This window comes from Dama dama, chromosome X (assembly GCF_033118175.1).
Source record: "Dama dama isolate Ldn47 chromosome X, ASM3311817v1, whole genome shotgun sequence".
Classification (NCBI taxonomy): Eukaryota; Metazoa; Chordata; class Mammalia; order Artiodactyla; family Cervidae; genus Dama; species Dama dama.
Genome location: NC_083714.1, coordinates 98,280,946 through 98,296,551, shown reverse-complemented (window position 1 = coordinate 98,296,551; position 15,606 = coordinate 98,280,946). Strand labels below are relative to the sequence as shown.

General features: G+C 41.8%; 1 protein-coding gene across 1 annotated transcript in view; it reads left to right on the top strand.

Annotated features, from left to right (window-relative positions):
- The first annotated feature begins 7,023 nt into the window (after positions 1 to 7,023).
- CLCN5 (chloride voltage-gated channel 5) overlaps positions 7,024 to 15,606 on the top strand; it is a 188,416-nt gene continuing 179,833 nt past the window's right edge. Inside the window, exons 1-2 of the mRNA XM_061137891.1 lie at positions 7,024 to 7,207; positions 9,657 to 9,813. Coding sequence (XP_060993874.1) covers positions 9,798 to 9,813 — 16 coding nt within the window. The 5' untranslated portion in view covers positions 7,024 to 7,207; positions 9,657 to 9,797. The remainder of the gene's footprint in view (positions 7,208 to 9,656; positions 9,814 to 15,606) is intronic.

Genomic DNA, 15,606 nt, shown 5'->3' with positions numbered 1-15,606 from the left:
TCCTAGATTACCCTATTTTTAGACTTCTTAACCTACTGTCTTGATAGATCCCCTGAACTAGAGAACTTTGCTCATTTCCTTTTATTCAGCCTCATTTTCCTAGAACTATTTCAGGCATTTCTTGGGCACCCAAGATATTTTATTTATGCATGGTATTTTACTTTATTTTTTAATTGAAGTATAGTTGGTTTACAATATTATGTTAGTTTCTGGTGTACAGCAAAGTGATTCAGTTATACATGTATATATTTCATATTCTTCTCCATTATAGGTTATTACAAGATATTGAATATAGTTTTCTGAGTTATACAGGACTCTGTTGTTTATCTATTTTATATATAGTGGTTTGTACCACATATTTTATTTTAAAACTAGTATCCCTAGGCTAACATAGTGAAAAGTGAAACCACTGGGGAAAACCTGGACACTAACCACACACAGCCCACCAGGTTCCTCTGTCCATGGAATTCCCCAGACAAGAACACTGGAGTGGGCAGCCATTCCCTTCTCCAGGGGATCTTCCTGATCCAGGGACCCAGGGATCCAACCTGCATCTCCTGCATTGCCGGCGGATTCTTTACCATCTGAGCTACCAGGGAAGCCCAGGGGCTAGCACTGTGCCTGGCACAATAGTAAAGACTTGAACAAAATGTGGAACAAATAAAGAACAATACCAGAAACATTTACTTACTACTTGACAAGGCTATGTACTCATATAACTATTTCAGTCTGGATTTGCAATGACAATTTCAAAATTAAAGATAAAGCTGCTTTGCTATTTATAACAGCCGAAAAACATGGAAGCAACCTAAATGTTCATCAACAGATGAATGGATAAAAATGAATATATGTATATATACACACATAACACACACAATGGAAAAATGCCATTTTCAGCAACATTGGATGAACTTAGAAATTATCACATTAATGAAGTAAGTCAGGCAGAGAAAGACAAACCATATATCACTTTATACATAGAATCTAAAAAGATATATACAAATGAACTTATTTACAAAGCAGAAAAACACTCACAGACATAGAAAGCAAACTTATGGTTACCAAAGGGGAAATCGGGGGAGAGATAAATTAGGAGTCTGGGATGAACATCTATATACTGCTATGTATAAAATAAATAAACAAGCACCTACTGTACAGCACAGGGAACTATATTCAATACCTTGTAATAACCTATAATGGTGGAGAAGGAAATGTCAACCCACTCCAATATTCTTGCCTGGAAAATTTCATGGACAGTAGAGTCTGGGAGGCTAAAGTCCATGGGGTCACAAAGAGTCGGACATGACTAAGTGACTATCACTCACTCACAGCCTATGATGGAAAAGAATTTGAAAAAGAATATATATATATATATATATATATACACATATAAAATCTATATCTATCTCTCTGTGAGTCACTTTGCTGTTCACCTGAAACTAATGTAACATTGTAAATTAACTGTACCTCAATTAAAAAAAATGGTTTTTTAAAAAAATAAAGCTGCTTTAGACATGCCAGTTTAGGTGCCACTGTGAGCTATTGACCTAGAGGTTTTTCTTTTGTAGCATTAACTCTAAAATGCTATCTTTTATTATACAGAGAAATTCACTGTTTTATTGTTTCTTTAAAATTAACTTTTAAGATCACATTGTGTTTACTCTCTACTTTGTAAGAAGTGAAATGGCTTTTGACCAAAAGTCTGGTGAGCACTGTGGCGGATAGGAACATTTTTTCAAGTTTTTCCAAGGAAGGAAGAGAATAGAGGGTCTCAGTTATCTGCACTATTGATCTATCTACACTCTTCTGGCCAGATCCACTTGTGACCATGTACACACACTTGTGGGGCACCTGGCTAAGGTTCTCATGGGGAAGAGAACAGTTAACAGAATCCGTAACTCATGATTAAATGATTAACTTTGCCTCATTAGCACCACACTCTAATCATTACACTTGGGAAAGTATAGGCATTTTTTACTCACCACATAAATAACTTCTGCAAAATTTGTGGATCCAAAGGGGCCTAAGTAATCATCATCACCATTGGTAGCAATACTAGCTCACATGTATTGAGCATTTAACCTTTTCCAACTATTTAAAATCTATTAATACATTTTATCATATTATTCATTTTACAGATAAGAAACCTGAAGGAGAGTGAAACTTGAACGAGGTGATACAGCTAGTAAGTCTCTGAATCTGGTTGGTTCTGAGACCAGGGAGTCTGGCTCCAGAGCCCACTCCCATAATTGGTATTGTTTTGCAGTTTGCAAGAGAGACAATCTTTTACAAAGCGCATTCCTAAAATCCCCAACAGGAGCCCTTCAAGCTGTCAGCGGTCAGTGGCGACACCACGTGGTCATATCGGTGTACTGCAGCCTTCATACTCCATAAATCACTCCTGAACAAGCCCCCCCAAAGAAACCTATATTCCAAGTAAAGCCAATATTTGCTCGCTTTACAGTGGTAGCTTCCAACCAGATTGCCATCCTTCAACTTACCTTTTTCTTTCTCACAGGAAAAGGCATCTTTTCCCAGCTTAGCTTGCATCTCATTTTTATCTCCCCATGTATTTTACTCCATTATTTATCCCCTCCTTTTCTTGCCTCTTCAATTTCTGTTTCACTAGTGGATCTTCCTGCTCAATCTAAAAATAAGCTCTGGTTTCTCCTATACTGCAATGACAAAAACAAATCAACTAACCTATCTCTCCATGAACATGGACCTTGTTAAAGAAGAGTGATAGAGGTTAACTAGACTTATTGTGGAAATCATATTGCAAGATATACAAATAGTGAGTCATCAGCACACCTGAAGCTCATATAATGTTAAGTGTCAATTATACTTGAATTTTTACTCCTTTTTCTGCTCTGATTGCTGTGGCAAACACTTCCAAAACTATGTTGAATAGTAGTGGTGAGAGTGGGCACCCTTGTCTTGTTCCTGATTTTAGGGGAAATGCTTTCAATTTTTCACCATTGAGGGTAATGCTTGCTGTGGGTTTGTCGTATATAGCTTTTATTATGTTGAGGTATGTTCCTTCTATTCCTGCTTTCTGGAGAGTTTTAATTATAAATGGATGTTGAATTTTGTCAAAGGCTTTTTCTGCATCTATTGAGATAATCATATGGTTTTTATCTTTCAATTTGTTAATGTGGTGTATTACATTGATTGAAACCAGATCTGAAAGAGACACGTGCACCCCAATGTTCGTCGCAGCACTGTTTATAATAGCCAGGACATGGAAGCAACCTAGATGTCCATCAGCAGACGAATGGATAAGGAAGCTGTGGTACATATACACCATGGAATATTACTCAGCCATTAAAAAGAATTCATTTGAATCAGTTCTAATGATATGGATGAAACTGGAGCCCATTATACAGAGTGAAGTAAGCCACAAAGATAAAGACCATTACAGTATACTAACACATATATATGGAATTTAGAAAGATGGTAATGATAACCCTATATGCAAAACAGAAAAAGAGACACAGATGTACAGAACAGACTTCTGGACTCTGTGGGAGAAGGCGAGGGTGGGATGTTTTGAGAGAACAGCATCGAAACACGTATATTATCTAGGGTGAAACAGATCACCAGCCCAGGTTGGATGCGTGAGACAAGTGCTCGGACCTGGTGCACTGGGAAGACCCAGAGGGATCGGGTGGAGAGGGAGGTGGGAGGGGGGATCGGGATGGGGAATACATGTAACTCCATTGCTGATTCATGTCAATGTATGACAAAAACCACTACAATATTGTAAAGTAATTAGCCTTCAACTAATAAAAATAAATGGAAAAAAAAGAAATGCAATTATACGTGAATTTTTAAAAAGTGCTCCAATAAAGGGATTACCTTTCTCAAAAACTTTAATTCTTTTTCAATCACTTTCTGAATTAAGTATAAATCTCAGCCCAACATTCAAGATCCTCCAAGACTGGGCCTCAGTTTATCTTCTAGTTACATCTCCTACAACTTCTGTGAACTTCTTCACCCTAAGCTTCAACCATAGATGACTACTCACGGGTCCTCATATGTGATTCCCTGCCTGCACACCTTTGTACAAGGTATCACCTCTCATTTACCATCTTCAGAGGACTCAGCACAGTTCAGTTCAGTCGCTCTGTTGTGTCTGACTCTTTGTGACTTGATGGACTGCAGCACGCCAGGCTTCCCTGTCCTTCACCATCTCCTGGCCCTTGCTCAAACTCATGTCCATCAAGTCGGTGATGCCATCCAACCAGCTCATCCTCTGTCGTCCCCTTCTCCTCCTGCAATCTTTCCCAGCATCAGAGTCTTTTCCAGTCAGTTCTTCGCATCAGGTGGCCAAAGTATTTGAACTTCAGCTTCAACATCAGTTCTTCCAATGAATATTCAGGACTGATTTTCTTTAGGATTGACTGGTTGGATTTCCTTGCAGTCCAAGGGACTCTCAAGAGTCTTCTCCAACACCACAGTTCAAAAGCATCAATTCTTTGGCGCTCAGCTTTCTTTATAGTCCAACTGTCACATCCATACATGACTACTGGAAAAACCATAGCTTTGACTAGATGGACCTTTGTTGGCAAAGTAATGTCTCTGCTTTTTAACATGCTGTCTAGGTTGGTGATGGCTTTGCTTCCAAGGAGCAAGTATCTTTTAATTTCATGGCTGCATTCACCATCTGCAGTGATTTTGGAGCTCCCCCAAATAAACTCTCTCACCGTTTCCACTGTTTCTCCATCTATTTGCCATGAAGTGATGGGACCGGACTTGCCCCAATTCTTTTTAGTTACTTGTGGCTATTCCCCTGGACTTCCCAGGTGACACCAGTGATAAGAACCCACCTGCCAATGCAGGAGATGTAAGAGAGGCGGGTTTGATCCCTAGGTAGGGAAGATCCCTTGGAGGAGGGCATGGCAACCCACTCCAGTATTCTTGCCTGGAGAATCCCATGGACAGAGGAGCTTGGAGGGCTATGGTCCATAGGGTCACAAAGAGTCAGAAACGACTGAAGCGACTTAGCACACAGTATTTCTCCCAAAGACATGCTGCAGCTATAAGAGGATAAAAGCCCCATTATTTGAGTGACCACCATGTTTTTCAGTTCAGTCGCTCAGTTGTGTCCGACTCTTTGCGACCCCGTGCATGTTTTTTACTCACTGAGAAACTTTGTTTTTTTACAATCACAGGCTATCAGGAATTTTACTGCTTGAAATCATGTCAGTGAGAATAAAACATTCCACATTTGTCTGCAGCACAGAAGTTTCTTGGACCCAGAGAAGCAGCCTCAATTTCCAATCCAGGTGTAGAGCTTCAGATAAGGGGTATTTGAACATTCCATATCTATCTTTACTTTGTGGTTCCCAAGGAAACAGGCCTCTGGGTTCACTTCGAAGTCCAGACCTGATATCGACCCCTTCAGACAACCCCACTTCAAGCTTACTAAAACAATGCTTCATCTAAAATTCACTGAAACTCCATCCTTCCCCCAACATCATAATGACTCCTTTTGTTTGGTGAGATGCCCCAGGGTTTCTCTTGTGTGCAGACTCTCCTGTTGCAATGGGTCAAAAAACTGGACTTTTCTGATTATAGGTTTGTTGTTGGTGGCCTAGTGCTGACTAGGCTAGGGTACATACAGGTTTTGTATCTCACACCACTTAGCTTGTCCAGAGGAGTAATTCAAAATTGTTCACTACAGTAGACTCTGAATTAGAGTACTGGGGTTCTAGTTAGACTACCTGGATTGATTATACAAATGCCAGCCTCATTTTTGCCAATAAATAATAGCTGGTTCATGTTAAGTAGGTCAACACACCCCAATGGCCTGTTTTCTCTTTTGTAAAATGAGGGGCTATTTCTTTCAAACCTAGGGCTTCAGAGTCAGGTAGGCCTAGGTTGGAATCTCAGTTCTACCCCTTCCTAGTTCTGTTATTTTTGCTTTCCTGAGCCTCTGTTTTGTAAGTATTAAAAATGGAGACAACACCCAAAACCGTACTGTGGATTTTTCAGTGTTACTGTGAGGATCATGTTGGCTGTTAGAAGCATCACTGTATTTGATCACTAATGACACTACCACTATTATATGAGCCCGGACAACCTTTCTGTGCCTCTGTTTTCTTATGAATAAAAGTGGAGAAATAATAGTACACTCCCCAGTGGGGTTACTGTCCGCATTAAATGAGATGAAAAAACTAAAGGGCTAGAACAGTGCCTGGCATATAATCAGAGGCTCAAAATAAGTGCGTGTGTGCTAATTCGCTTCAGTCGTGTCCGACTCTTTATGACCCTATGGGCTATAGCCCTCCAGGCTCCTCTGTCCATGGGATTCTCCAGGCAAGAATACTGGAGTGGGTTGCCATGCCCTCCTCCAGGGGGAGGTTGCCATGCCTTCCTCCTGGGAAGCCCAAAATACGTGAGCTAATGTAATATACCATCAGCTTCCCTGATGGCTCAAGCGGTAAAGAATCCGCCTGCACTGCAAGAGACGCAGGAGACGGGGGTTCGCTTCCTGGGTCGGGAAGATTCCCTGGAGGAGGGCGTGGCAACTCGCTCCAGGATTCTTGCCTGGGAAATCCCACGGACATAGGAGCCTGGCAGGCTCTAGTCCACGAGGTCTCAGAGTTGGACGCGACTGAACACAGCACACACAATGTAATATACTTATTACATTAGCTCACGTATTTTGTGGGCCAGAAGCTCAGGAGAAACAGTCTAGTTCTAAGGACAAAAGCAAAAAACCGGACCGCAGGCTCGAAACAGTGAAACATAAAGCAGCATTTATTTTTCAAAAGCAACTGACACGCCCAGCACTGGGCGAGGATCCGCCCAGTCCTTATTAAATATGGCAGCGAGCAAGGCCGACCTACTGCGGCTGCGCGCACGGAAACTCCTCCCAGCACCGCCTTCGCCGCGGCTCTCCCCGCCCTGCTGACTCCCGGGCGGGGATCACCTCCTCCCCACCTCCGCCGAGGTGTGGGGAGCGTGCTGGCTGGGGCGCGCACGCGCAGACGGCGGCCGTGCTTGGCAGATCTTTGCGAGGCGCCTGTCACATGAGCCGCGGGCCCGCTCCACTCCCCCTCCCCCTGGCTGGGCTGTGAATGAAGCTCTGCCGGCTACGTGGGGCGCTAGCTCAACTTAGAGTCCCGGACGCTAGAGCCGACTGAGCGCTCGGCCCGCCGGCGGCGGACACGGGCTCCGTCGCTCCGGATCTCGGCGACAGGTAAAGACAAATGGGCTGTCTACCGCAGCGGGTCTTAGGCGGGCCCCTTGGTCCCCGGCCCACCCCCAGAGCACCCCCTGGGCGTAGAGACAGAGGGGAGGCGCTCCCCCGCTGCCTCGGCCCCCCGGAGATAGGGGTTCCCCGTGCCTGGCCGCCACCGCCTGGCACTCGGAGGAGTTAGACCGGCCAGTTCTAGCCAGTGCAGGGCGGCATCTTCCAGGGAGCCCAGCCCTATTCTCCGAGCCAGGGTCCCTGCGCTGTCCCAGCGAAGTTTCCTCGCGGAGCCGCGCCAAGCCCGCCCAGCTTTTGAATGGGGGAGGGAGGTTAGCTGCAGGCGTCCCGTTTCCACGATTGGGGCAGGGTGGCTTTGGCTGGTAAAACCCCGTTGAGGCCCCGTTCTTATCCATCCTGCTCTGGGCTGGCAAGTTTGTGTGGGTCGTAATGAAGAGGAGTCCAAGCTCTCGGAAAAAGTAGTTGCTGCGTTTTTCTTTTCCCACTTAACGCGGGGAGCTGGTTCTCTCCTGACTTTACAGGCTTGCGCTTGAGCGCCTTCTCCTCAAGGGAAAAACTTTACCTTCACGTTGATATGTGTGTACCTTATTAATATTTCAAAGCAAATCATGTTCCAGGAGTGCCAAGTGAAGTTGTACGTGTGCCCATATGATAACGTCAGAGTAAGCTATCCTGAATAAGTGAGGGAGATCCAGAAGAGTGAAGTATAAAAAGCCAGTAAGAATCTGCTTTATGTACACTTCATAGATTTATTAGCAGCTGCCCAGGTTTGACTTCGGAGATGTTAAATTCTCCTGGTCCCATGAGGCGCGTATCAGTACTGCACGCTAAATAAGAGGAGAAAAAAAAGGCAAACCAAAACAAACTGCTCTAGGTTCCAGATAAGTCATCGAAGCAATTTTCCTGGTGATTCCATCCTGGGACTTTGTGAGTTCGTAGTTTTCTTGGACTTTGCAAGCCTTTCCTTATCCAAAGCATTCTTTTTTCTCTTTTGGCTTCTTGGGGTTAGTGTGCACATTCACACTTTCGTTCTTAAAAAAAGTCATTTCCATGAATAAGAGGGCTTCCCTGGTGGCTCAGACGGTAAGGAATCTGCCTGCAATGCAGGAGACCTGGGTTCAATCCCTGGGTGGGAAAGATCCCCTGGAGAAGGAAATGGCTACCCACTGCAGTAGTCTTGCCTGGAGAATCCCATGGACACAGGAGCCTGGCGGACTACAGTCCATGGGGTCGCAAAGTGTCAGACACGATTGAGCTACTAAGCATACAACCATGCATGAATAATAATAGACAAAATGAGATTGACCACTTGATATTTTTTTATCTAGTTGATAGGTACCTGGGCATTTGTTATGTTACTCATTCCTCTCATGTATATATTTGAGCTTTTCCGTTAAAAACCTTGGCTAACTATCTGTTAAGTAAAACTCAAATCTAAAACAACAGCAAAAAACATCATTTAAAAAAGGCCAAAATGATGACCGTCAAGTTCGTTGTTAGTCTTTAGTGTGTCTACTGTCAGCACTTTGACTTAGAGTGTGGAAGTGTTGCTTGTATGAAAGCTATGGAAATAGCAATCTACTTTGAAGTTCCCTGGGTCAAAAAGGTGAGGACTTTTTCTTAGAAAAAGCAGATCGGCTTGTATACTACATAAGGAAGACCACTTTAATATTTAAGAACTTGTTTAAATGGAGAAGCAAAGTGTTTAATATAGTCATCTTCTAAATCAAATAAAGTAGTCAGACCTTTTATTTTTTTCTTCCATTCCTAGTGCCTTTCTTATCCTTTCAAGCAGTACCGTCCAAAGACTGAATTTGACATTTTAAAAATAGAAATTATCTGAATTAATTTGGTTTTACTTAAATTAATGTTCTACTTTTACATTTTTCTTTTCTTTTGGTTCTTTTCCTTCCTGATTATAAAAGCAATCTAAGCTCCTACAGGACATTGGCAAAATGTGAGAAAATATAATGAAGTGTGGAGAGGAAGCACCATGACCTTGAGGGCATGGCTCTTATGCAAGATCCATTTTAAAACTTTAGTCACAAAATTTGCTCTCCTTTCTATGAAATTTCTTAATGTAGAGTTGGATGTTTTGGGGGTTGGGAAGGGCATTCCCCAAAGTGTGGAACTTGGAGGTCGAGTCAAGAGACACTTAATGGCTATCTCATCCAACCACCCATCCTTTGAGATTCTGAAACCTAGGTACTGAAGATCCAGTGATTCATGCAGAATTGGACAACACTCAAGGGCAATATTAACTGACTCTAGATCTCCCCGTTCTTTTTTCAGTGATACCTTGCTGCTTAGGTGGAAATATGACACTTGACTGTCTCTGCTTATCATGGAAAGAGAGGTCCAGAGAGGGACAGGAGATAATTTTCAAGGATTTGAATGTTTTTCATTTAGGTATTCGTTTTCTTGTTGACATTTTCAGGTTCCAGTTTGAGCATTCTGCAGAATACAAGACGATACAGCTGCTGTTCTCTCCACATCCCAGTCGATTCTCCCTACAAAACTGGGGGGTCTGGGAAACTCTGAGCTTGCTGACCTCAGCGTGGGAGAGAATAGGATCAAGATGGCCACGTGGCAGGGTAAGAAGTTAGTACTTACTCCTCCAACTGGTTTTTCCTCCTTCTCTATCCTCTCCCACAACCCAAACCCCCAAGCCAGCGGCAGGCAGCCAGGCAGCTGTTTCTTTAATTTAACCGTTTGTCTTCGCCAGGACAAAGCTTTTTAGTTCAAAAGGAGTTGCTGCTAGCTAGTTCCGATTATTTTAAAGTAGGAGTGAAGGGGTGTGTGTGGAGAGTAGGAGTAGCAGGAAAATGTAGTGCCAGGAGCATTTTCAAAGAACTCCCTTCATTTGAACATGTGCTCATGGGGGTTACAGGTCAGGAGACGGAGGATATTTTTTTCATATTTCAGTTTATTTGTTTCTGGCAAATTTCCATCATAAGGTTCTCAAAGGTGGGGGAGACAGATGTCAGCACCTCTCTGGCTTTCTCTTCCCAAAAAAGACTTTAAAGGATATTCAATGTTGTACGTTAATATTAATATCTGTTCTAATACAATGGCATGACTTGAAAGCAAAGGTTAATGCTATCTTGCCTGATAGAGCACATTTCTTGTGAACCTGTGATTTCTTACCACGTAAGTAACTTTTTATTTTTGGTGGGTTTTGGAGAGTATCAGAATCTCCAGGGGTGCATGGGATTTTATGTTTATCATAAGGGAGTATGGGTTTAGGAAATGGTAGACAAACACTACGTAAATTGGTCTGTGACCCAAAAAAGGTTAAGAACCACTTAGATGGAGTAGAATGAAGGGAGCTCAAATGTCTATAAATATTCAATAGGTAGGTTTGTTGGTGGTCTGATATTTCTTTTAAAACTGTCTCCTGTTGGTTATGGCTGTAACAAGTATTTTTGATAGGCTAGGGTTGTCACTTTAAAGATACTTGTTGAGATGAGATATCTCCTATATGCCTGGTTTGACTCATCCAATGGGCATTTATCAGGAGGAACTTGGATATTCCTGTTTAAATTCTGAGACATTCTTTTAATTCAACAAGTAGAATATAGAAATGAGTAAGATGCAGAACCCTAGAGGGTTCCTTGTCTTATCGAGGAGACAAACTATATAAGCAAATAGTTGTGTCAGGTTGAATATGTGTTATAATAGAGATGCAAAATGTGATGGACGCTCAGAGAAAAGCATGATGAACTGTGGGTTTTGAGCTGGCCTAAAAAAATGAAAAATGAGTGGGAGTTTGCCAGATGGGCAAATGAGAGAAGTGCATTCTGGGCAGACAGAGAAGCACTGTTTGGGAACTTCCAAGTTGCTCTGTTGGCCTCATGTGAGATGTGTGGGCCACAACCTTGGATGAAGCAGGAGAGGTAGTCAGAGGCCAGATGATAAAGAACCTTGTATGTCCTAAGAAGGATTTTACACTTTATCCCGAAGACAAAGATTCTAAACAGGGAAGTAACATAATCAAGTTTTATTTTAGAAAGATTACTTTGGCAGCATTATTGAGGTAGGGTTGGAGCTGGAGAGAATGGAAACCAAGAACCAGTTGGGAGGTTTCTGGCATAGTGGCTTAGGGAAGAGATGGTGAGGGTCTGAGCAGAAGGAGGGGCAGCAAGGATGGAGAGAATGAGATGAATTCTGCGAACATTCTGTAACTGGATATGGGAAGAACTGAGCCTGGGTTGGCACCCAGTTTTGGGTGCCTGGGGCCAGTGGCGCCATTCATTGAGTCGGGGACCATGAAAGGTATGTGGGGTGTGGGGGTGGTGGGAAATTAGTGTACTGCGTTTGGTTTGGCCTGTTTTGTTTGAGGTGCTGTGAGCTGTCAGGTCAGTGTTTAAAAGACAGTGCTGAAAGTATGGAATTAGAGTTTGTGCAGGCGTGGAGCTAAAGTTGTGTTCCTGAGTGCATGCTAAATCACTTTAGTCGTTTCTGACTCTTTGTGACCCTATGGACTGTAGGCTCCTCTGTCCATTGGGATTCTCCAGGTAAGAAAACTGGAGTGGGTTGCCATTTCCTTCTCCGGGGGATCTTCCCCCACCCAGGGATCAAACCTGCATCTCTTGCATTGGAAGGTGGGTTCTTTACCTCTAGTGCCACCTGAGAAGCCCTAGAGTTTGTGCAGGTGGGGAGCTAAAGTTTTGTTCCTAATGATGCATAAAAAGTGTGTGTTTTCTTTCTGTTTAATGGAAATGTCATTAGTAAGTTAATGATTTATAATAAAAACATTTTAATGGATAACAGTTCTTAATAAAAATGTCATAATTTCTTAATAAGTAATATATTTTGCTATCTCAGGCCCTGAAATTTGATCTGCTTAGAATCACATTGGAGGCAAACAGCTTTTCTAGCATTAATGAAGAGGGGGAGTATTCTACAGAAGTAACTGCAACTCATTCCTTGCTTTGTGCAACCTCTGAAGTGACAAGCACAGTACAATGATGGTTTGGGTGGCAGTATGGTAGAGTAGTTATAAGTGTGGGTCCAGGTTCAATTGCGTTGGTTGTCACTTGGTAGCTGTGAGACCTCGGGCAAGTCCCTTAATCTCTCTGTGTCTCATTTTTCTCTTTTGTAAAATGGGGATAACAATAGAACTCAACCTTGCAAGGTTGTTATTGATGATTAAGTTAATGTTAAACAAAACGCTTGGAACATAGTAAGTGCCATAAAAGTTTGTGCCACTATTATTAGTAGTAAGCCATTTAGAATAATGTCTATCATACAATAAGTGCTCAGTAAAATTTGGCAATGGGCTGCCCAGGTGGCTCCATGGTAAAGAATCTGCCTGCCGAGAAAGATAAATACCATATGATCTCATTTATACGTGGAATCTAAAGAAAGAAAAAGCAGCTCACAGATTCAGACAATGGATTGGTGATTGCCAAGGATGTGGGGTGGGGTTGGGCTAAATGTGTATAGGAAGTCAAAAGGTACAAGCTTCCAATTATAGAATAAGTAAGTCATAGAAATTTAATGTATAGCATGGTTCTTCTCGTTAATAATACTCTAGTGTATATTTGAAAGTTGCCAAGATAATAGATCTTAAAAGTTTCTATCACAGTGAGAAAATCTGTAACTGTGTATGGTGATAAAGGTAAACTAGACTCGTGGTGATTGTTTAAATATACATGCAAATACTGAATCAGTATGTTATATCTCAATAAAAAACTTATAAATAAATTAAAAAAAAACAAAAGAATCCACTTGACAGTACACGAGCTGCAGGTGACAAGGGTTCAATCCCTGGGTTGGGAAGATCCCCTGGAAGAGGAAATGGCGAAACCCACTCCAGTATTCTTGCCTGGAGAATCCCAATGGACAGAGGAGCCTGGTGGGCTGCAGTCAGGGGTTGCAAAGAGTCAGACACAACTGAGTGACTGAGCACGCACACACAAAATTCAGCAATAGCTGTTATTGTTACTAGTACTCCTGTTAGTATTACTACTACTGCTTCTACTACTGTCATTATTATTTGCTATATTCTGGAATGGACCTGGGACCCCATTCTGTGGAGGGAATTTTGGGTTGTCCTTGGAAGGCCTGCCCCATAGTAGTCTATTTGGGTCTTTCTTTTTTAATTTATTTTTTAATTGGAGGATAATTTCTTTACACTGTGTTAGTTTCTGCTGTACAACAACATGAATCAGCCATATGTACACATATATCCCCTCGCTCTTTTGTTTGGGTCTCTATGTAGAGGTTTAGATCTGAAGAGATCCTTAGAAAACGTCTAGCCCAACCTCTAGAGGTTTAGTGACATGACCGTGGTCAAATAGGTTAGCAGTAGTGACAGAACTAACACTCAGGTCTTCTGAGTCACTATTCCAATTTTTTCTTATTGACTCTTGGAGCAGGGAATGTGTGGTTCTGTCCTCAGCTCAAGGAGCTCTGAGTCACTTTCTGCATCTGCTAGAGAAACTCTTCAGAGCTAGAGGAAGCCAAGTGTCGTTAGTCTCTCAGGTCAATGCTGTCTAGTTCCTCCATGGAGAATTGGATCAGAATTCCCATACCTCTTAAACATGGCCAACATTATTATTTTGACTTTGTTTGATGGAGTCCTCTAAGACATTTCCTGGCCATTTTAAACAGAGTTTACTGAGCATAATTTAATATTTGTGATAACTCGGGGTCATCATTAATAACATCAGTTTCATTGGTCTAATGGTCAAGAAAATATTGAAGAGAATACTAGCCAAGTTGGGGTGGGATGAGGGTGGAGACTTGTGTTGTCAGGTGCCATTTATTTATTCAATTAACGTCCAGCACCACTTGTGTACCAGGCACTATGTAGAGCCCTGGAGATGGCAGTGGTCAGTAAACACAGGAATGGGCTCCACTGTCACAGAACTTACTGATGAGGATAAAAGTAGCATTTCAACTTTATGAAATGCTTTATTTAACAAACATAGTGAAGTAACTTGGAAAAATGACACCAATGTAAATTTAGAAGGATTAAAATAGTGTTTCTTAATAAAAGAAGGGGGTACATTGGAAGTCCCTTTTAAAAATATTCTTGCTCAGTTCTCATCCCCTCAAATTGTGATTCAGTCTTAAGACCTGAGTGTTTAAAGAACTGCTGTGAGCAATTCTGATGTGTAGTCCTGTTTGGGAACTGCTGCATTAAAGAATTAAAAGTTTTAAAAAAATGATAAAGGAACTCAAAAAATATAGGAGGATACTCACATAATTTTGGGGTAGGGAAGATGTTTGTATGCATAATATGAAAGGTAGACTGATGAAAAAGTTTAATATAATCAACTATATGAAAATTTAAAATTTCTACACAAAACCATGAGAGAACTAGAAACAATTGCAAAAAGACTCATTATCCTTAATATATAGACTCACAGCTTAATAAGAAAAATACAAGTATTTTACTAGAAAAATGTGGAAAGGATGGGAATAGGAAAATACATAAGCAGAAATCCAGATGGCCAATAAACATGAAAAAATGTTCTGTCTCAGTAGTAGTCAAAGAAAGGGGGAATTAAAATGGCATACCATTTTCTCCAATATAATTTGCAGTCATTAAAATGAAATGACAAAATGCAGCTTTGGCAAGGACACAAGCAAGTAGGCATTCGCGTACACTTCTGGTGGGAATGTCAATTTGGCAATATTTGTCAAAAGCTTTAAAAAACATGTTTATCTTTTCACCCAGCAGTTCCTTTTCTTGGAATTCATCCTAAGGAAATAATGAAGGATGTACAGAAAGATGGATCAATAAGGATATTGATTGTAGCATTTTCTATAGTGGGGAAAATTGATAGCACTTGCATTCTGATGCATTGATACAATGGAATACTATAGTTATTAAAAATGATAATGTGGATTAATTATACTTATTAACATAGAAATGGGTTCACAATATGGTGTTAAATGGTGGGGGTGGAAAGTACGTCCCAAATTATCAGCATTTAAAAGTGTGGGCTCTGGGCTTAGAGCTAGATGGAAATCACAGCTTTATGAGCTGCGTGGTTTTGAGAAGTTACTTGCCTTGTGTCCAACTCTTTGTGACCCCATGGACTATATAGTCCATGGAATTCTCCAGGCCAGAATGCTGGAGTGGATAGCTGTTCCCTTCTCCAAGGGATCTTCCCAACCCAGAGATCGAACCCAGGTCTCACACATTGCAGGTGGATTGTTTAACGTCTGAGTCACCAGGGAAGCCCATCCTCAACTTCCACATTAGTTAAAAGAGGGATAAAATAGAAGTGAACCTAACAGTTCCCAACCTGTACATCCATTAGGATCACCTGGGGATCTTTAAAGCACCCCCAAGCCCAAGCCTCACCCAGACCGATGAAATATGAATCTCTAGGATTGAGATCCAGTGCTCAGGGATTGAGGCCCACCAG